The 23,630-nt window shown below is 35.8% G+C and overlaps 1 protein-coding gene across 1 annotated transcript in view; it reads right to left on the bottom strand.

The window, feature by feature from the left end:
* The window catches only part of RAD51C (RAD51 paralog C), an 84,026-nt gene that overhangs the window by 16,267 nt on the left and 44,129 nt on the right, over nt 1-23,630 (bottom strand). The window contains exons 6-8 of the mRNA XM_074223602.1: nt 20,914-20,980; nt 7,992-8,052; nt 1,768-1,828 (exon numbers count right to left, since the gene is read on the bottom strand). Coding sequence (XP_074079703.1) covers nt 1,768-1,828; nt 7,992-8,052; nt 20,914-20,980 — 189 coding nt within the window. The remainder of the gene's footprint in view (nt 1-1,767; nt 1,829-7,991; nt 8,053-20,913; nt 20,981-23,630) is intronic.

Below are 23,630 nucleotides of genomic sequence, written 5' to 3' on the forward strand. Positions count from 1 at the left end.
ATAACTCATATGAACTTTCTCATTTATAAGAGCAGTTAGAAGGAACATATATAGACAAGACACAGGAAGGAGCTGAATATATTGTATAATATAGTAAAAAGATGGAGTCAATAGATGATAAAGGAAAGTACTGGGAGAAGGAGAGAGGAAGAAGTGGCTAAGATATTTCACAAAAGAGTCAAGAAAAACCTTTTTCAATGGAGTGGAACTGTGGAAGGTGAGGGGGAATGAGTGAGCCTTCATTCTCATCAAATGTCTCAGAGAGGAAATAACATACACACTTAATAGGGCATAGAAATCTATCTTACCCTAGAGAGAAATGATAAGAAAGGGATGGGTTAAGGGGGAATGGGGTGGGGGGAGAAATGAGGAGTAGGTGATAGAAGAGAAGGAAGATCATGGGAGAGGGTAGTCAGACACAATATACTTCTGAAGAGGGTGAAAGAAGAGAGAGAATAGAATAAATGAGAGTGGGAAGGAATAGAGTGGAGGGAAATACAGCTAGTAATAGCAATTGTAGGAAAAATATTGAAGCAAATTCTCTGATGGACTTAGATAAATTCATCCCAGAGACAGAGCCATTGAATCTGAACACAGACTGAAATACATTTTTTTCTCACACTATTCTTGAGGTTTCTCATCTTTTTTTTGGGGGGGGGGTTATGTTTACAAAATTATTTTAATAATACAAAATTAAGAAACCAAAAAATAAGAAAGTAAGAAATGTAATACAAGGCCATTCTCTGAAAAACTTTGGAACTGATTGTGTAGAGACACTGACACAGGACCACAATGAATGGCATGCCCTCATCAGAGAAAGTGCTGTGTTCTATGAGCAAATAGAATTGAAATAACTCAAAAGAATGAGAGATGTGCAAATTCAGAGAATCTGCTGAATGATTACATGAACTTTTTGTGTTTAATCTGTGGGAGAGTATTTTTGAGCTAATATTGGTCTGATCAGCCAGAGTCAGAAAGTTGACTCTGAGTGATCTAATTTTCATCGTCTTCGAGAACAAAGAAACCAACTGAAAACTAGAAGGGATATGCAGACTAATGATAATACCAGTTTTGAATTATAATTTAAATATTAGTAAAGCTCAATTTCTTTCTTTTCTAAGATTAAAAAAAGGCTCATTTTCTTTCTGTACTTTAATGAACTGCCCTGGTCATCTAACCTTATTTGGGAAACAACTGTCCAATATGATAAGTGTTTTTCAAAGGATAGGATGGAACAATTCAGTGTACTGCCATAGCTTTATTTTTTTCTCTTATTTTTTACCCCTGTAGAAATATAAATTTAGTAATTTATCAATATTTGTATCTATATCATGAGGAAAATGTATACTTTGGCCATAAATATAAATCCCACAATAAATACTTTCCTACATAATGTTATATTAGGAAATCTGACTATAGTGATGGTTACTGAAAGGTTAAGTATAGACCAATATGACTAATGCTGATATTTTAAATTGTTTACTTTCAAAATCTTAATATGACCAAATTGATTTTGTAGTAGAATATGGTACTCTGAAAGCATAGGAAAGTTTCTTTTACAGACCTTAAGAATAAATGTTTAAACTCATTTAATGGGAACATTATGCAAGGGTAACACTATTTGAAGAATTAATATGTTTGAATCAAAGCCTATTTCTAAAGAGAACTGATGTCTACTGAAATTAAAAGAAGCAATTTTTGAAAGCTTTCTTTAAATAATCACAACCGTTCCACATTCAATTTCCATTTCCATCAAATTGAACTAACCGTTACATCAAACAGTACTGTGGCCTCCTTCTGGCTTGGTGATTTGTGCAATGTTGCTAACCTGCTTAGAAACAATGGATAGAAATACAAAATTTCAATTAGTAAGGATAAATAACAATTTCATTTTATAGAATTATTTCATATAATTCTAAATGCTATTAAGATGAGTGGGGGCGGCTAGGTAGCACAGTAGATAGAGCATCAGCCCTGGAGTCAGGAGTACCTGAATTCAATTCTGGCCTCAGACACTTAATAATTACCTAACTGTGTGGCCTTGGGCAAGCCCCTTAACCCCATTGCCTTGCAAAAACCTTAAAAAAAAAAGGTGAGTGGTAGTAGGAAAAAAATGAATTTACTCTTTCCTTTAATTAGACATATACAGGATAATCAAGATTAAATAGCTGACTATAAGGTAATTATATCCCTTGAGGTTTAAAAAGTGTAAACAATTCATTCAAACATCTTTTTCTTAAGACAGAGACTAGCACAACACACTCACATACCACACTAAGATAAGTGACCCATTATCAAACTATAATTGTATCAAGAGTCACTTCCAAATGAACTTCTTTGCTTGATCTAGAAAGACTCATTTTTCCTAAGTCTTTTCTCTAATCAGACTATGTAGATACAAGTTTAAAATATGGTCATACATTGACTCAATGCAAATAGTATATAACTGAAAATAGCTTGAAGAGGTAATCATTAAGCCTTTGATACAATGAAAAACCGGTGGCTAGGTGGCACAGTGGAGGCGGCTAGGTGGCACAGAGGATAAAGCACCGGCCCTGGAGTCATGAGTGCCGGGGTTCAAATCCAGGCTCAGACACTTAATAATTGCCTAGCTGTGTGGCCTTGGGCAAGCTACTTAACCCCAATTTGCCTTGCAAAAAAAAAAAAAATCTAGTGATACAATGAAAAAACCTAATTTTTTACAAATAATTATAGCCAGTAAAATCTTTTAAAATGGGGGGGGGTGATTTTGAAGGTTTGTTTTTTAAAGCTACTTAGTTGCTTCTAAATGCAATCAATATATTAAGGATGATTTAAATTCTTGATTATCTTTAACATCTTTTCTCTCAAGCACCTTCACAATATTCAATCAGAACATAATACTTTAATTAAATATTCTCATGTTCTAATTTCAGATTATCAGAAATAAGGATTTTTGTAGAGTTTTGGTTTTACACTCTTTTCCTTTTTATTAATCTTTAGGAAAATTCAAGGTCGTTCATCTGCAGACCAAATTGTTAAAAAGAAAAAGAATTTTTTAAAATCTTTCTATACTACTTTTACATCTGTAAACATTATAGTTTTCAAAATGATTTAACATCTATGACTTTATTTAAATCCTCTACAATAATCCTGAAAGATACACAGCAAAAACATTTTACAGAAGAAAAAACTGACTTGAGGATTAATGACTTCCCCATGTTCACACAGCTGTTTAGGGTTGTAGAATTCAAACTAAGTTTCTATGGCTACCTTCAATCAATTTAAAATTATAAACAAATATGTAAATGTATTTTGAAATCAATAATACGATGATTTAGAGTGAAAATCTTTAGTAAACCTTTATTGCAGAAAAAGTTTTATATTTGGTATCTACATCTCAGAGCTCTCACAGAATTTTAGCAATTAAAAAAATCAAAAAGAGGAATCTCTTGGCTAATGGCTACATTTGGGATGAAACACAAACATATGGCTGAACTACATGGTTTAGGTCAGGAAGAAACAAGTCAGAAGCACAGTTTGTGCTCCAAAGCACAGCACACATATGAAATACTGTGTGGGGGTGTGATTTATCACCCAGAACCACCACCTGATACTCTTGGCAAAAAGAGGTAAAATTTTGATTATTGCTTCATATCATGAATATGCAAGTGATAAGAAAACCCACAGTATACAAGGCACATAAGATAAAAAATAGTTTTTAAAATCACTACAAAAATTTTACCTAAATTTTTCATTAATCATACTTTAGGTAAAGTATACTTTACAAGACTGAACAACCACCATAAACAAACTTACATATTTGTGACTTTCAGAAATGTAAATTCTTTGCTTGATTTAGAAAGGCTCATTTTTCTAAGTCTAGAAAAGACTTAGAATTTAATTGTCCAAGTACGGGATCAAAACTGTGGAATACTGTCAGTTTTTTTTTAAATTAAAAGTATCCACATAATCTTAAAGACCTGAAGGTATTTTGGCCATAGAAAACAAAACAATAAAGAATTAACAAAATATTTAGTTCTTTAAAAATGGTTCAACCTAACAATGATTTACAAACTGGCACAACACAAGGCCACAGCCCAAAATAAACTGGTGGAAAAAATTGGAGGAAAAACTTGATCCATGGGAAATAACATTTAAAAAAAAAGTATTAAAATGGAACATGAGTCACACTTTTAAAACTGCTGACACCAAAGAAATGATGTTGTTATAGAGATAAGTATTGGAAAGGATGAGCAAAGTTGAATCTGAACCTAATAAAAAGCGATCTTTGTTTCTCCTATAAGCACAACTATACACCACATTGTTCTAATCTCTTTTCAACCTTCCTAATATTTACTACAATAATGTCACATCATTGAAATACAATAGATTAACGCAGGAACAAATTTTGAATGGAGAGGTCTAGAAGAGATGGTGAACTAATGGACAATAAAAGTATACATTAGACATGAATTATGTTTGAGTTTCTTTTGCTTAACTATATATTTTTTATTAGGGAAAAAAGGGATGAAGGTGTCCTGGGTAGCTTTTTTTGGATGATAAATCACTGCCTTTTTTAATTTCTTTTACCTATCTTACAATTTGAGGCACTATTAGTTTATAAATATCTAACTGTAAAAGTGAGGTTAAATGATGATTCAAATGATTATTACTGTTGTTACTTTTTGTAAAATGAAATTGCAATATAATCACCATTTGGGAAGATTTCATTCCTAAGAAAAGCAAAACAAACTTTTGTATTAAATGTAGTTTGTTGTCACCTCTTTAATGTCCATATTAAAAATTAATAGTTGCCTCTGAAGCACAGCTGCATTTAGCCTCATAAATTTGAATACTTTTTTTATTGCTTGCCTTAGAACTTTGTCAGTGTCACTGACTATTCTTGTACTCAAGTTATTTATAAAAACCAGTCAAAGTTATGAAAAAGGCTAGGTATGTGTGCTCAGGCCAATTAGCACTCAGAAAAGACTAAGAGTCAAAAGGAAAGGGCTTGGGGCAGCTAGGTGACGTAGTGGATAAAGCACTGGACTTGGAGTCAGGAGTACCTGGGTTCAAATCCAATCTCAGACACTTAATAATTACCTAGCTGTGTGGCCTTGGGCAAGCCACTTAACCCCATTGCCTTGCAAAAACCTAAAAAAAAAAAAAAAAAAAAAAAAAAAAAAAGGAAAGGGCCACCTTCATTAAGAAAACCTGATGATGATAAGGTATACTCTAACCTCAAACTACATTGCTGCAGAAAACTCATTTTATGACTTTATGTGAATACTGATCCATATGAAGATGACTGTTATAGGATCTGAAGAAATTCTGCATGTCTGGAAAATATTCTTCATCTAAAAGTACCTAAGGGAACCATTGGCTCATTCATTCTACCTTCACTGGCTATTCATCTGCAATCTAGCTGGCTCTAATTCATTTACATAATAATTTATATCCTTCAATAAAATCTCACCAGAATTTAGAGTCATGTGTTGGATTTTGATTTCACCTTTTAGGGGTGTAATGGTAATATTTACCATATAACTACTGATTTAGAGAACAGGGCATCAGTTGTAATATAATGGAGAATGAGTGGAAGAGATCTTCTCTGACATTTGAAATTAGTCCCATGAACCTAGAATGGGAATGTCACTGGAAACTGAGAGCAATGTAAAAAAAAAAAATCAGTAAAATAACTGAATAAAATTATTCTCAGGTTCATTTTATACGTTTCTTTTATAGGCTATATTTTTGTCATGAGTAAGTTTAACTTAAAGAAGCAAAAACATCTACTTACCCCTACACACACACACACACACACACACACACACACACACACACACACACACCCCTATCCACTCAACAATAACCTCCAAAATTAGATATTAGAAATAATCTTCTATCTTATAGTTGGCTGAAAAGATACCCTGCCAAAGAGTCTCTTAATTATTTTTAGTTTTTCTTAGGTGCTATTCTATTAGAGAACATTTAATTATAGCCTGAGGTAGATTGCTATTGCATAGTAACTACACAGGGAATTCCTTAGAACATTTAAACAGTAGGTTGCAGTTTGCAGAATAGCCTACATCTCAGGAAGTATAAGCACTGTTTTAAGAATCTCTCAGTTGGAGATCTAATGCCATGACTTTACAATAGAGCATGTTGTCGGAAGTGGATTTTCTTTTGAGCACAAAGTCACTTGTACAGGACGGGTAGAAGAACAATTCCATGGTTGAAAACAAATTAGCTAAAGCAATTATTTTAGTTACAAGAGTCAGTCCATTCTAGGTCTTCCCCCAGAAAAGAGGTCCCAACATTTGAAGCTGGTAAAGTCAAAAACTAATAATAGATATGGAAAAGGTTATCATATAAGCCAAAACAATTTTTTAAAAAGGAAATACAGATGGAAAATTTGAGTTATTTGCAATCTTTAAAGGAAGGACAGCCAAATAAATTATCTTCTATAAATGTATCATCTCAATAGAAGAAAGGAGACTGATCTGTTTATGAACTTAGAGAGTAGTATGAAAATAAAAGGAGTTGGGTCAGGACTGACTTCATCAATTTACATGAGAACAAAAAGAAACAGATAAAGAGATCTCATCAATGACCCAAGCCAAAATGTATTTAGGGTAACCCTTTGTTCCATCTGCAGCCTACATGCTGTCTCAGTCTCCCTCTTCATAACAGCTTTTGGACAGAGTTCATGAGGTTATGCCAATTAATCCAAAAGTGGAGAGGCTGACAGGATTCTGACATCATTTTATAAAGAACATAGAAAAAAACACAACTTTTCCCTTTCCTTTTTAAGGAAAATGAAAACTGGTTTGTTTATTTGCTCAAAAGTTTCAAGTATAGAAAAAGGATTCATGCTGTTAGTTTCTTGCACAGAAATGTATTTATAAATAGACAAAACCCCAAACAAATAAAGAAGGAACAAGCACAAGAAAATGCAAACAACAGACATAAAATTTCACATAGATGACATTGGTGAATATCATATTAGGTTGCTAAGAAAAAGCAAACTATTTTCTTCACAAGAATCCTGGGAAAACCTTCAAAAATAGTCTTCTCCACAATGCTTTTAAACCCTTCAAGCTACTAAGTGGCTTCTTTAGGATGCTAGTTAAAAAATAGTAGTTGATTCCAAAAAAGCATAGAGGAGACAGCATTCCTCTTCCACCTACACTCTCAGACACAATCAATTGTTTAAATATTCTAAAGAATTATCTTTTCAGCTAAAGGACTTTTTAGTTTCCAAAGTTCTATGATTAAGTATAGAGCAGTACAACCTATATTTGACCATGCTCACAAGGAGCTAGTGAAAAAAAGAAAAAGGCCCAATAGGAAGTCTTATGAATTGATGCAGAGGAAGTTAAATAGAACCAGGAAAAAATAAAATAAACAATGACTACAACAATGGAAAAATGAGAACAAAATTATCAATCTGAAAACTGTTTGATTAAAATAACCAGGTTTATTGCTTAAAGGAAGAAGAAAAATGTATCTCCTTTGAAGATGGGGGAGGAGGGAAGAGAGAGGGAATAATGGGTGCGCATTGCTTTTGTTTAGTTTTGTTTAGTGTGCTTTCTCTTATGTACTTTTTTTTTGCAAGGCAATGGGGTTAAGTGACTTGCCCAAGGTCACATAGCTAGGTAATTATTAAGTATCTGAGGGTGAATTTGAACTCAGGTCCTCCTGACTCCAGGGCCAGTGTTCTATCCACTGTACCACCTAGGTGCCCTTCCCCCCTTTTGTACATCTTTTCTATTTTTTTGTTTAAAAGTTTTCCTCACTACAAACGAGAGGGAAAAGAGCTATATTGGGAAATAAAGATTTTATAAAAAGAAAAATATAGTAATGAAAATGAAAAACAAAATCTAAGTACAGACATGTTCAAATGACACTGAACTGCTCAATCATGAGATCAGCTCCAAGTTGAACCAGGTCATGGCATCTACTGAACACAGACAAAACATATGTCACTAGACAGCTTCTTCACTGACCTTTGCTTTTGGTCCCAATGAAGGATTAATCGAATTGTAGCTGCATGTCCCCAACTTTCCCCTAAGAAAAATAGAACAATAACTTATGAATATATTGCACCATCTACTAGGTGGAGAGCAGTGTTTCAGATCAACTCTAATCACCAGTTTCAGCCTCATTTAATTAATTTATTTTTTCTCCTGAAATAGGCTTTATGAAAAAAAAGATATTTTATTTACTTATTAGCTATGTTTAAAAATTGGCAGAAATACAAATCTTTGCCTTTAAAATACTTTTAAACAATTAAAACATCTTAGATGATTCTAAAAAGTTTCAACAGGTATTACTCATTTCAAACAAAACAGCTATAAAATCAATCAGATTTCCAAGAAGGATACAATGGATTATTATATTTCAATAAATGTCTTCACACTCAAATCTTATTTTTTTAGAACAGTCAAAAAGCATCTAAGTTTTCTTAATTTTAAGCTCATGATTTTACATGTTTCTTTTTATAAATTTACTTCCACCTAGATAGCTCACATTCGCAGAAGAAAATGAGATTCTTGAGGAATTTAATCTTATACATGTGATAATTTCAAAATATCAATATATAACTCTAGCTTTGGCCAAATTTAAACCAAAACTGTAACACAAATGAAAAAAAATTGCTTTGGCCAAATTTAAACCAAAACAGAAACACAAATGAAAATATACAAGGTTTCCTGTCCTGATTTCATTAATCAAAGCTGGATACAGCTGTAATCATCAATATCAGATCAATATTACAATGAATTAACTTACAGATGAAAATTTTTTTTACTTTGAATTTTTTACAATTTCCCTGCTAATCTTGCTTCCCTCCCCCAACACCCCAAAGAAGGTTGTCTGCTAGTCTTTACATTGTTTCCATGGTATACATTGATCTAAGTTGAATGTGATAAGAGAGAAATCATATCCCTAAGGAAGAAAAATAATGTATTGTGCCTGATTGTTGCACTAATGGAATGAGCAAGTCCATCCAGGCTGGTCATCACCCCCATGTTGCTGCCAGGGTGCACAACACTCCTCTGGTTCTGCTCTGGTTCAGCATCAGTCCATGCAAATCCTTCTGGGCTTCCTTGAATTCCCATCCCTCCTGGTTTCTAACAGAGCAATAGTGTTCCATCTCACACATATACCACATTCCGTCAAGCCATTACCCAATTGAAGGACATTTATGTCAATTTCAAATTCTTTGGCACCACAAACAGAGCTGCCATGAATATTTTTGTACAAGTGATTTTTTTTAAACATTACTAAAATATTCTTGTTTAAGAGTAAACATAATAACCCCTCCTGCCAGTAAAATACAGACTCTCATAATAAATTAAGTAAAGAAAAGGGGGGAAAATGTGTTTCAGTCTGTGTTCTGATACCATCAGCTCTGTTTTGGGTGGATCACATTCTTTATGATAAGTCCATAAGTTACTTCCATATTTTTGCACTGTTGCTGACTGTAATTCCTTCCATCCATTTCTCTCCACTAAGATATATTTTCTTTCTCCTTTCACTCTGTCCCTCTTCTAAAATGTGTTGTAGGGTGACTGAGTAGTGCACAGGCCTGATCACCAGCCCTGGAGCCAAGAGGCCCCAAGCCCACAAGCCACCCTTAAGACCCAGCAGCCACCCGACCCTGTTCCTGGACATGCCACCCAATTCCAGGCCCTTGCAAGAAGTAAAAAAAGAAAATGTGTTATATCTGACTGTTCTCTCATATGATCTACCCTCTCCTCTATCACCCACATTCCCCTACTTCCCCCCTTCCCTCCTTTTTACTCTGGATGTTTATACCTTATTGAGTGTTTCCTCCCTAAGCTATTTCTGATGGGAGTAAAGGCTCCCTCATTCCCCCTTGCCTTCCCCCCCTCCTATATCATTGCAAAAGCTCATTGTAAAAAAATATATATATATATATATAAAAAGAAAAAAAAGAATGAACAAAAAAACTTTTATATGAAATATCTTAGCCCTATTCTACCTCTCCTTTCTCTTACTCCCAGTGCATTTCCTTTTAGCCATTAACTCCATTTTTACATTACATCATATCTTTGGATTCAGCTTTCTCCTGTGCTGCATCTATAAAAGCTCCTTATATCTGCTCTATTAAATGAAAAGTTTCTTATGAGTATTATCACTATCATGTTTCTATGCAGGAATACATGCAGTTCATCATCATTAAGTCATTTCATTCACCTGAGTCCTGTATTTGAAGGTCAAACTTTCTGTTCAGCTCTGGTCCTATCAACAGGAACATTTGAATTTCCCCTGGTTCGTTGAAAATCCATCTTTTCCACTGGAAGATGTTCAGTTTTTCTGGGTAGTTGATTCTTGGTTGCATTCCAAGCTCTTTTGCCTTTCAGAATATTATATTCTAAGACTTATGAGCTCTTAACATAGTTGCTGCTAAGTCCTGTATAATCCTGACTGCAACTCCCCAATATTTGAATTGTGTCCTTCTGGTTGCTTGTAGTTATTTTCTCTTTGACTTGGGAGTTCTAGAGCTTGGCTATAATATTCCGGGGGGGGGGGGGGGGTGTTGGTTTTTTTGGATCTCTTTCCAGGGGAGGCCGGTGGATTCTCTCAATTTCTATTTTGTTCTTTGCTTCTAGGATATCAGGGCAGTTTTCCTGTAGGATTTCTTTAAAAATGAGGTCAAGGCTCTTTTCCTGATCATGATTTTCAGGTATCTCAATAATTTTTAAATTATCTTTCCTTAAAAAAAAAAAATAAATAATAATAAAAATAAAAAAATTATCTTTCCTGATTCTGTTTTCCAGATCAGTTGTTTTTTCAATGAGATGTTTCACATTTTCTAATTTTTCATTCTTTTGGTGTTGAAGTATTATGTCTTGACTTCTCATAAAGTCATCAGTTTCCTTTAGCTCCACTCTACATCTGAAGGATGTGTTTTCCTCAGAGAACTTTCTTATCTCCCTTTCCATCTGGCCAATTCTGTTCTTTAAAGCATTCTTCTCAATAACTTTTTGAACTGTTATATCCATTTAGCCTATGCTGGTTAACATGTTATTTTCTTCAGCATTTTTTTCTTTTTCATATTTCCTGAACAGTGTATTTCTCAATGGTGTTCCTCTTTTTCCTCTGTTTACTCATTTCTCCAGCCTATACCTGGTTTTGGGGTACTTCCTGAGCTTTTGAGTATTATTGGGACACCTGCTTTGGGGTTTTTTTTGTACCACCACCCCCCCACTTGGACCTTTATTCCTCCAAGGACCTATGTTCTCTTGTCTGTGCTTTGATATGCAGATGACCACAATCACTCTCTTCTGCCCTGGAGCTGTAAGGAGGGGCCCTGCTATCTTAGTATGGAAGGCCAAATTGCACCTGGATCTGAGTGTGGGCAAACAGCAGAGTCCTGCCCCAGGGAGAGTAGAGAGATTTTTGCTCTGTTTCCCCTGACCCCCTTATTGTCTGTGGGCTGTGCTCTGAAGGTGCAGGCTGGTTTCCCCCAATTCTTGCTGCAGGTTCTGTGGCCAGTGCTCCTCACTCTACACTCATTCTGGTGTAGCAGAATTCTCTCACCATCCCTTCAAGCTCTTCCCAGTGATCCCTGGGCTGGGCAGAGCTGAGTTGCAGCCATGGCCTTTTTCCAACCCCTGATCTCGGTGAATTACACCTTTCCCACAGAACCTCTAAGTTATCTTGGACTGGGAAAATGTATCACTCAGCCCCTCTCTGGGTTCTGCCCCTCTAAATTTCGGCTAGGGTCATAACTGGTTGGTTTTCTGGAGTTTTGGGGGAAGGAGTTTCTGGGAAATGTTACCTTCATGCTGCTATTTTGGCTCCACCTCCCTAGCCTCATTTGATTTAAAGCAATATAGCCAGTCCACTGAATTTCATTAAGTTTAGGATATATGCTGCATTATGAACAAGGAGAATTTAGTACTAGAAATCATGCATCGTTTTTTCTTTTGGTTAACTTTATAGTCTATCAGGCACTATACCAGTCAATTTTCCATGTCACCAGACCCACTCACATATTTCTACCACAAGAAAAGTAAAAATTCCAAAATAATATTCTTATATTTAAGAGCTAAATATAGGGATCTAGAGGTATTTTGCTAATAGAATATTGTAGCAACATTTATGAATTTCCTCCACCTCTTAGAATCCCTAGTTTCCTTTTAACAACCCCACTCAAGGATCACCATTTTCTGAAGGCTTTCCTGATCTCCCCAGTTATTAATATTTCCTCTTCCTCTTATATCTACTTCTTTGTGTACATATTGACTTCTCCAAGTTGAACACACACTCCTTAGATTCACAGTAACCTGTACTATAGTAGGCATTTAATAAATGCATGATCTGAGTAAAGCATGAGATGTTTGATGAGACAACAGTAAAGGGACCTTGCACAGGTCTCCTGAGCATTGGATCTTAACTCGTCATCTTTTGTAAGTTTCCCTAAAAGAGAATGTATCTCCTAAGAGAACTCTATGTATGTCCCTAAGCCTCCACAGCCAACCTGACCCTTGGGAAAATAGTGGTACTCCATCTTTTGGGTTCAGCTAGGGTTTGGGGGCAGTATGTGAAGCTAGAAGAAAATGAGAATTCTTTATCTCTTCCAAATTGCTTCAATATATGGAAAGTTAAAATCACCATTAACTGAAGCTTGAAGTTTAACATTTGACTTCAAGATTAAAAAAAATACAAAAAAGTACTTTGTAATAAGTTAAATAGTAAAAACCTTTACTTATGCACTTTGCATATGTCATTATTCCAGGTAGAATATAGATAGTTTATTATTTGATTCAGTGAACCAAGATTCTATTTAATATAAAAAATAGCAAGAAAATTTCCAAAAATTCTTTTACTTATTATTACAAATGACAAACATTTTCATCACTTTTCATGTCAAAAAGTTTTCCTTCCATTAGGCATCTTAAAGAAGAGCACTGGATCTAAAGTCAGAAGATATGGGTTTTACTCAAGTCCTGGCTCCAATACTGACCAGCTAGCTAGGGGCAAATTTCTGAACATCTCTGGGTCTCAATTTTCTTATCTGAAAACAGGAATAACAATACTTGCATTACTAAAGGTAAATGTTCTGCACTTTAAACTATAAAAATGAGACATAAATTGTGGGTCATTATTATTTAATGTGGAGAGATCGCTCAATTTCATCTCAAAATTTCTACGTGGTTGTCTTACCAAAGCTCATCTCCTTTTTTCCTGCCCCATTTTACTCTCTTCCAGGCACAGGCTCAACCAATCATCCCCTTCTTGCTTATATTTTCAGCCCTTCCTCTAATGGCTCCCTCACTTCTTTCCACAAACATTCTCAGATCTTTCCAAACCTAAAACAATATTTCTTTCTTTTTCCTTTTTTAGGTTTTTTTTTTTGGTAAGGCAAACGGGGTTAAGTGGCTTGCCCAAGGCCACACAGCTAGGTAATTATTAAGTGTCTGAGACCGGATTTGAACCCAGGTACTCCTGACTCCAGGGCCAGTGCTTTATCCACTATGCCACCTAGCCACCCCACTAAACCAATATTTCACCCAAACCTTGTTGCTCTTCTTCTCTTTTCCCTGGTACTGATAATTTATTTTAAATCAGTCATACTAGCTCTAGATAGAGGAAATTTAAGTTCATATCTAGATTCCAAGGAGTCATCAAGTTTCTCTGAATGGAAGCTTCTGCATGTGCACCATGAGGGGCTGCACAGGAGGCATGTAGGTTTCTCCCTCCTCACCTCTTACAACACTTGCTGTCTGGTTTCAGTTTTCTCTTCTCTTGAAACTTATGTCACATAATCCCCCAAGACGTTCATTATCCAAGTCCTCATCCTTCTTACCCTGGTCGGAGTGTTTAAATCCCTGACACTTGCCTCTCCCTTGGTACTCTAGAGTACTCTATTGGCAGAGTTAAATGACTTCCCCAAGGTCATACTGCTAGTAAGCATAAAATGTCTGAGGCTGCATTTGAACTCCTATCTTCCTGACTCCAAGGTCAGTGCTCTATTCACTATGTCACTTAGCTGCCCTGAAGAAAATTATAGTCATGGGGCCTCACATCCAGGACCATTTTCAGTTCTGAACTCAGATGGCTCGAGGATAAAATGAGGTTGGTGACTTAGGACAGCACCCACTCACTCAAGTCCTGATCATGTGTTTGTCATGGCATCACCTTCCTAATGTTGTGATCTTCTTTGAAAATGAAGGACAAGTGTGGTGCAGTAGATAGAGCACTGGCCCTGGAGTCATTAGCACCTGAGTTCAAATCCAGTCTGAGACACTTATTACCTAGTTGTGTGGCTTTGGACAAGCCACTTAATCCCATTGTCTTGCAAAAAAAATTAAAAGAAAAGAAAACAAAGGACAAACATTATTACAATTTTTCTCTTGATTTTCTTTCTTTACAAGTTCCCCCATATCCAGAAAAGGAACTGTGGAGTTTAAAGGAAAACCAACCTTGCCCGGCTCAAAGATCACCTTTTTCCTGAAGGCTTTCCTGATCTAGCTGCCATCATCCTCGAGCAAAGCTTCAAACATTCCCTTGCTTTCTTTTGAGCTCTAGAGCCACATTTCCAGCTGCCAATGAGAGCTAGAAGGATCTTCAGTCTAACCTCTCATCTTAAAGATGAATAAACTGAGGCCCAAGGACATTAAATGACAAATAGTCACACACAGTGTTGCAGAATGGGGATTAGAACTCAAGACTTCTTACAGCAGCAGATGACTATAGTATACTGCTTGAAGGACACAAAATTACAGCTTCTGGTATAAAAACTTACTCTTCAGTAAAACTGCTAGGGAAACTAGAAGATAGTATGGCAGAAACTAGGTATAGATCAACAACTTACACCTTATATCAAGATAAGGTCAAAATGGGTAGGATTTAGACATAAAAGGTGTTATCATAAGCCAACTAGGAGAACAAGGAAAAGTTTACCTGTCAGATCTATGGAAAGGAGAGCAGTTTATGACCAAAGAAGAGATAGACAACATTATAAAAAACAAACTGGATAATTTTGATTACCTTAAATTTAAAAGTTTTTACACAAACAAACCCACTGCCATGAAGATTAAAAGGAATGTATTAAGTTGGTAAACAATTTTGCAACTAGTGTTTCTGACAAAGGACTCATTTCTAAAAATATAGAGAGAACTGAGTCAAGTTTATAAAAAAATAAACATTTCCCAATTGATAAATGGTCAAAGGATATGGAAATGCAATTTTCAGATGAAAAAATCAAAGTACTCTAGTCATATGAAAAATTGCTATTATTATTGTTATTATTATATTATTATTTTGCAAGGCAATGGGGTTAAATGACTTACCCAAGGCCACACAGCTAGGTAATTATTAAGCGTCTGAGGCCAGATTTGAACTCAGGAACTTCTGACTCCAGGGCCGGTGCTCTATCCACTGCGCCACCTAGCCGACCCTCTAAATCATTATTGAGTACAGAAATGCAAATTAAAACAACCCTGAGGTACCACCTCATCCCTGTAAGATTGGCCAATATGACTACAAAAGGAAAATGATCAATGTTGGAGAGGATGTGAGAAACCTGGGACACTAATGCATGGCTGGTGGAATTGGGAACTGATTCAATCTTTCTGGAGAGCAATTTTTGAATTATGCCCAAAGGGCAATAAAACTGTGCATACCCATTAATCCAGTAATACTACTTAATTAGATCTGTATCCTGAAGAGATCTGGACAAAGGGTAAAAGTCCTACAGGTACAAAAATATTCATAGCAGCTTTTTCTGTAGTGGCAAAGAATTGGAAATTGAGGGAATGTCTGTCAATTGGGGAATGGCTGAACAAACTGTGGTATATCAATGTAATAGAACACCTTTGTTCTATAGAAATCATGAGGGACAGGACCTCAGAAAAGGTCCCAGAAAGATCTGCATGAATTGATGTAGGGTGAAATGAACAGAACCAGAAGAACATATACACACTAACAAAATATAAGGGAAGATTAACTATGATGGACTTGTTCATTTCAGCAGTACAATAATCAAAGACAATTTTAAAAGACCTGTGATGGAAAATGCAATCTATATCCAGAAAAGGAATTGTGGAGTTTAAAGAAGACCAAAGTTTACTATCTTCAATTTTTAAAAGTTGTCTGATGTACAGTTATTTTTTTCCTCTCTCTCTAATGTTTTCTTTCTTCTGTCAGAATTTGATTCTTCTCTCGCAACATGATCAATATGGATCTATGTTTAGCATGGTTATAAATGTAGAGCCTATATAAGGTTTTTGTCTGTCAGGGGGAGGGAAGGGGAGAAGAAGAAAAATGTAAAACTTAAAACCTAGACAAAAAAAATTGGTAAAAACTACTGCTGCAAATAGTTGGATAAACACATTAAAAAAAATATTTAAGGGGGCAAAGAAAGGAAAAAGGAAAGATGTCAAGACTTTTCAATCAAAATGCGGAATTTCTTCCATTGTTTCTCCTCAACAAAAACAAACTCTTAATTCCAGTCTTATTGACACTATCATTGTCTATGCTTTCATTATCTCTCATTTGCAATCCCCTAAAAGAGCTTCCTGTCAAAACTTTCTCTCCTTTTCTTTTTTCTTTTAATGGTTTCATTTTATATTATTACAATAATTTTGTTGTGAGAGTAAACATAACCCCCCCCAAAAAAGATGAGAAACCTCAAGAATAGTGTGAGAAAAAAAATGTACTTCAGTCTGTGTTCAGATTCAATGGCTCTGTCTCTGGAATGAGTTTATCATAAGTCCACCAGAGAAGTTGCTTCAATATTTTTCCTACAATTGCTATTACTAGCTGTATTTTCCTCTACTCTATTCCTTCCCACTCTCATTTATTCTATTTTCTCTCTCCTTTCACCCTGTCCCTGTTCACAAGTGTGTTGTATCTTATCTAAGTACCCTCTCCCATGATCTTCCTTCTCTTCTATTACCTATTCCACACTTCCCTATTCCCATTACCCCTTATCCCATCCCTTTCCTATAATTTTTCTCTAGGGTAAGATAGATTTCTATACCCTATTAAGTATGTATGTTATTTCCTCTCTGAGCCATTTTTGATGAGAATGAAGGCTCACTCATTCCCCCTTACCTTTCCTAGTTCCAAAGCTTTTTCTTGTTTTGTGAAATATCTTAGCCCCTTCTTCTCCTTTCTCTTTCTTCCAGTACTTTCCTTTATCACCCACTGACTCCATCTTTTTACTATATTATACCGTTATATTCAGTTCCTTCCTGTATCTTCTCTATATATGCTCCTTCTAACTGTTCTTATAAATGAGAAATTTCTTATGAGTTATCAGTATCTTCTTCCCATGCAGGAGTACAAACACTTCAACATTAAGTTCCTCATACTCCTCATTCACCCTCTCTTATGGTTCATCTGAGTCCTATACTTGGAGATCAGACTTTCTGTTCAGCTCTGGATGTTTCAATAGGAAAGTTTTAAAGTCCCCTGTTTCATTGAAAGTCCATCTTTTCCCCTGAAAAAGAATGCTCAGTTTTGTTGAGTAATTGATTCTCAGTTGTAAAGCAAGATCTTTTACCTTCCAGAATATCAAATTCCATTCCCTACGAGCCCTTAATGTAGATGCTGCCAGATACTGTGTAATCCTGTCTACAGAGCCATGGTTAGTTGAATTGCTTGTTTCTGGTAGCTTTTAGTATTTTCTCTTTGACTTGGAAGTTTTGGAATTTGGCTATAATATTCCTGGAAGTTTTTCTTTTAGGATCTCTTTCAGGAGGGATTGGTAAATTCACTCAATTTCTATTTTACCCTCTGCTTCTAGGATCTCAGGGCAATTTTATGGTCTTATTTCTTGAAAAATGAAGTCTAGGCTCTTTTCCTAGTCATGACTTTCAGGTAGCCCAATAATTTTTAAATTATCTGTCCTGGATCTGTTTTTCAGGTCAGTTGTTTTTCCAATGAGATAGTTCACATTTTTCTTTTAGTTTTGGATTTTTTTTAAGAATAATTTTATTTCTTCCTGATTTATCACAAAGTCCTCAGTTTCCTTCAGCTCCAACCTGCATTTGAAGGAGTTATTTTCTTCAGAGAGCTTTTTTATCTCCTTTTCCAGCTGGCCAATTCTGCATTTTAAGGCATTCTTCTCTTCATTTGCCTTTTGTGTTGCTTTTTTCCCATTTGTCCTAAACTGGTTTTTAACATATTATTTTCTTCAATAATTCTTTGTATTTCTTTCACCAAGCTGCTGATTTGGTTTTCGTGCTTTATCTGCATTGCTCTCATTTCTCCTCCCAATTTTTCCTCTCCCTCCCTTAATTGATTTTCAAAGTCTTTTTTAATCTCATTCATAGCCTGAGCCCATTTTCTATTTCTCTTGGAGGTTTTGGGTACAAAAGCTTTGATTTTGTTATTTTGAATCTTCTGTGGGACCAAAGTAATTTTCTATGGTCATTTACTTCTTTTTCTTCTGCTTGCTAATTTCCTAAGCCTATGACTGATTTACCACACTTCCAAGGCTTTGGAGGTTTTGGGGGACAACCCACAGGGACCTTAATTCCTCCAAGATCTTATGAGAGGCTCTCTTGCCTTTGCTTTGGTATGTGGATGACCACAGGCCCTCCCTTTTTCCCTGGAGCTGTGAGGACAGTCCCTGCTCAGCTATGTTGGCAGGGGAGCCCAAAGTGCAACCTGGATTTGAGTGTGAACAAACAGCTGAGTCTTGCCCCAGGGAGAGCAGAGAAACTTCTGCAGTCTGCCCCAACCCCCATACTGTCTGTGGGCTGAGCTCTGAAAGTGCAGGCTGGCTTCCCTGATTCCGCTATAGGTTCTTACCGCAGGGATGCTCTGAGGCCAGCTCTTGCTCTACACTCAATCTGGTGAGGCAGAGTTCTCTTACCACTTCTTCAAGCTGTTCCTGGTAATCTTTGAGTCAGGAAGTCTGGAAACCATCCCCTCTGCCAGAGACCCAGACGTCCCCAGGGATCTAGGCACCCCTATCCTGTGCTGCAGTAGTGGCTGTGCTCCCAAGTGACTTTTTCCAATCCCCATCCCAGTGAAAAAGACCTTTTCCCTAAGTTTTCTTGGACTGGGAAATTGTATCATTCAGTCTTTCTGTGGGTTCTGCCCCTCCAAATTTTGGGTAGAGTCATAATTTCATGACTTTTGGAGTTTTGGGGCAACAGGTTTCTGGGAATTCCTGCCTTCATGCCACCTCTTGGCTCCGCCCCATTTCTTTCTCTCCTCTTCTAATACATTTTATATACCTGTCATTTTATATGCCACATTAACATTAATAACGTAAAAAATCAGATAATGGCAATCCTCTACTAAAAAGCCTCTTCCCATTGCCTACTAAACTCTTTAGCATAGCTAAATAGTCTGGGACTAATGGACTTTACCGGTCCCAATACTCTACTTGTCAATATATAAACATGAGGTATTCCAGTGGCTTGTTTGCTCACTGACACCAGTGTTTCATCATGACACAGAGGTGTCTTTGGATTTCTAAAGGCTCTGTCAGCAGAATACAAGCTCAGACAGGTCCTACAAGTATTAGTGCAAGTGTGCACTCAGCAACAAACTAAGTATCTATTGTCTGAGGACTCACCTAGCTAAGTATGGAGATGCTAATCCCAAAGAAAGTTGGCTACCAGTTCAAGTTTTTTCAGGAACAGCAGCTAATGAATGCAGAGAAAATGTATGCAGCAGAGTTAATCTTCAGAATAATTTTCAAGAAGTATAGTAAGTTAAGCTGAGACTCATCAGCCACTGACCACAGTGTCTACCTTAAATCTCAGTGTAATTATACTACTTATACTCTCTAGTTGTCTCTCCCCTCTATTTCAAAGTCTCAAACTAAACATCTTTTATTTACACATCACATGGTAACTAAATAGCTTAGCATGGGAATCCAACCAAGAATATTTGGTTTTCAACAGAAGAGATATCCCATAACAAGAAATGAGCCTCTAGTGGTAGAATTTGTATAGACATGTGTATAGGGCATTTCTCCACCCTCAGATTTTACCTCATAGCTCTCCATAAGGTCAAAATAAGAAGAGATTTTTCACCCAGCAGCAAAAAAAAAAAAAAAAGTAATAAGGGAAAATAGTAAAGGAGTTTGCCAACATTTGGTTGAATTTATAATACAAAAAATTCCACATAATGCCTCATTTTCTGATTTCAAATTACTAATTACAGAGGTAACTCTGCTTTAAGCAAAGTACAACCTAAGAAAAAGTCAAATATTTTTAAAGATAAATTAAGGGATGATTTTTCTCTTTACAAAAATAATTTTCCATGAGTTCTTATAACAAGCAGCTTTCCAAAATGTATTATAAATACCTTTACTTCTCAAAAAAAAAACAAAACAGATGCATGCATTTTTTTCAAGAAATATTCACAGAATAGAGTGACCACTTTCTTAGTGCCAGGAACTGAATACCAACCAAAAGAAACAACACTGGTTCTTGGGGTGGGGTGGTGTACATGTTATATCTGAGAGGTGTCTGAGGATGAATTCCTGTGATTCTTGTTCTAAAGTGCCATAAATGGGCATGATCTTACATTTTAGATTTTTTAGCAGAAAAGGCAAAGATAGGCTTATAACAAAAGTCTGGTGGTACTAGCTTTTTTGGTATAGTGCCAGAGTCAAAAAGCATTTAGTTAAAAATAATTCTATTGCTGTTGCCTTCGTTTTTTATGGCCAAAAGTATTATAGAAATTAGGAATTCCTTATGATTACATAAGTTTTTGTACTCCATAGGCATATGAAGCTTTAAAAAATTACTTACCGGGCGTCTAGGTGGCTCAGTGGATAAAGCACCAGCCCTGGAGTCAGGAGTACCTGGGTTCAAATCTGGTTTCAGACCCTTAGTAATTACCTAGCTGTGTCACTTTGGGCAAGCCACTTAACCCCATTTGCCCTTGCAAAAAAAAAAAAAAACTAAAAAAAAATTTACTTACCTAAAGCAGGAACTAGCAAGGACTGATTCTTATCAATCTTTGTTGTCATTTGATTAGTCCAAATTACCTGAAAAAAGGAAAAAAGAAAAATGAGCTGATGCTATACTCTGGTTTCTCTTCAGAATGAATAAATTTCTTGTTTTTCACTAAAGATTACTACGGAGAGCAACAATCAAGTCTTTGACCTTATTGTTGAGGCCTTTTTTTCCTATACCCCCCCCAAAAGCTGATGCTAAAAAGAAACCCATATCAAATAATCCTTTACTTAAGTGTTTTCTATCAACAAAGAAAAATTCATTTTTTAATATATAGACTATTCTTATTCAAAAACAGAGTTCATTTGCCCATGTAAATACAGTAAAAAATTTATATTTATTTTATAGTTTATAGCAATTTATGTTTATTTATAGTTATACATAATATATCAAAATTCTAAATGTTAACTCACTAAATAAACTCATGAAGGAAACAGAAAATGAAATTGAAAATTGAGGTACCTGAAGAACTATACTATTTCTACCACAAACATCTTCCTTTTCTAGTTTCTTCCTCTCTCTTCTCCTCTCCCTTTTCTCCCTCCCTCTCTCATTGGTCCTCTCTTCCTCATTTTTCTCTTCTTTCTTCTGTCATTAAAAAAAACTTCCTGCTGATGCCTTATGTCTGTTAATAGTACTCACAGTTATTGCTTTTGTACATTGGGCCATTTTTGGAGCTAATGAGATAGATAATCTCTAGGTCAAAAAATGGTCGATGGTTGAGATTTTATATTTTGAAAGTTTAGTTTTGTTGATTCCTTTTTTTTCCTTAAAGATATTATTTATTTATTATAAAGTATGGTTCCCTAGGGGAGAAGAGATGGTGGGAAAGATTTTGGTGATGTGAAAAGTAAGAAAACATAAAATTTATTTTAAAAAGATTTGGAAAGATTAAAACAGTTTAAAAACATCAAGAGGAAAAGGAAGTTAAAGTACTCTAAAATAGGAAAAACAAACATTAGTAAGAATAACTTAAAACAGCGAAAGCTATGTGCTATCTGGCAAAATCTATTTACAATCAGAATTTTTGATATTCCCCAATACTAATCTTTTTTTCTAATAAGTTAGATTTATATTGCACTTAACAGGAATGGTTAAAGAACTTCCCATCTTAGAGATGAACTTCTTTCAAAAGATATCACCATAATGGAAAATGCTAAGAAATGATTATTTTATTTACTGGGTAGTAAAGAACCCTAGCTATAAAGGTGAAGTTAATAGATCACTGTGTTGTGGCCATAACACAGCTGGAAACACTGCCCTCTAGCCTTCTTTCACTCCAGAAAACCTGAGGATAACTTTAAATTAGTTAAATAGATATCTGACTGCCTAGAGTTGACAACACAACTTTTATCGAAGCTATCTGAATGGATAGGCAGCCAGGTTGTACAGCTGATAAAGTGTCAGGACTAGAGTCAGGAAAACCCATCTTCCTGAATTCAAATACGGCTAGACAATTACAAGCTATTTGACCTTAGGTAAGTCCCTTAACCCTGTTTACCTCAGTTCCTCATCTGTAAAATGAGCTGGAGAAGGCAATGGCAAACCATTTCAGGTTCTTTGCCAAGAGAATACCAAATGGGCTCATGAAAACTTGGATGCAACTGAAAAATGACTAAACAATAGCAGATTTGAGAGTATGCCAAAAATGGCTAATTCTTTATAATTCTTATTTAAAAGTTTTCATTATTTTATCCATGACATTCCATAAGAAAAAAAAACAACTGGAAATACTAATTTGTTTTACTAGGAATCTTAAATTTGTATCTTAACCTTGCTAGCATATTTACAACTTAATTATTATTTTTTTTTAGGTTTTTGCAAGGCAAATGGGGTTAAGTGTCTTGCCCAAGGCCACACAGCTAGGTAATTATTAAGTGTTTGAAACCAGATTTGAACCCAGATACCCCTGACTCCAGGGCCGGTGCTTTGTCCACTCACTACAGAACCTAGCCGCCCCCTTTTATGATATCATTAATGAAATGGTTTTTGCAAATAGAATAATTTAAGTTGTAGGGACGGCTAGGTGGCTCAGAGGGTAAAGCACCGGCCCTGGAGTCAGGAGTACCTGGGTTCAAATCCGACCTCAGATACTTAGTAATTACCTACCTGTGTGGCCTTGGGAAAGTCACTTAACCCCATTGCCTTAAAAAAAAAGATATTCTATAAAAGAATAATATTGAGAATGACTAAATATTTTTTTAAAATTTATTTTTATTAAAGATATTATTTGAGTTTTACAATTTCCCCCCAATCTTACTCCCCCCCGCCACAGAAAGCAATCTGTCAGTCTTTACTTTGTTTCCATGTTGTACCTTGATCCAAATTGGGTGTGATGAGAGAGAAATCAAATCCTTAAAGAGACTAGAAGTCTAAGAGGTAACAAGATCAGACAATAAGATTTCTGTTTTTTTCTAAATTAAAGGGAATAGTCCTTGAACTTTGTTCAAACTCCACAGCTCCTTATCTGGATACAGATGGCACTCTCCTTTGCAGACAGCCCAAAACTGTTCCTGATTATTGCACTGATGGAATGACCGAGTCCTTCAAGGTTGAACATCACTCCCATGCTGCTGTTAGGGTGTACAGTGTTTTTCTGGTTCTGCTCATCTCACTCAGCACCAGTCTATGCAAAACCCTCCAGGCTTCCCTGAAATGCCGTCCCTCCTGGTTTCTAATAGA

Source organism: Macrotis lagotis, chromosome 2 (assembly GCF_037893015.1).
Source record: "Macrotis lagotis isolate mMagLag1 chromosome 2, bilby.v1.9.chrom.fasta, whole genome shotgun sequence".
In the NCBI taxonomy this organism is placed as follows: domain Eukaryota; kingdom Metazoa; phylum Chordata; class Mammalia; order Peramelemorphia; family Peramelidae; genus Macrotis; species Macrotis lagotis.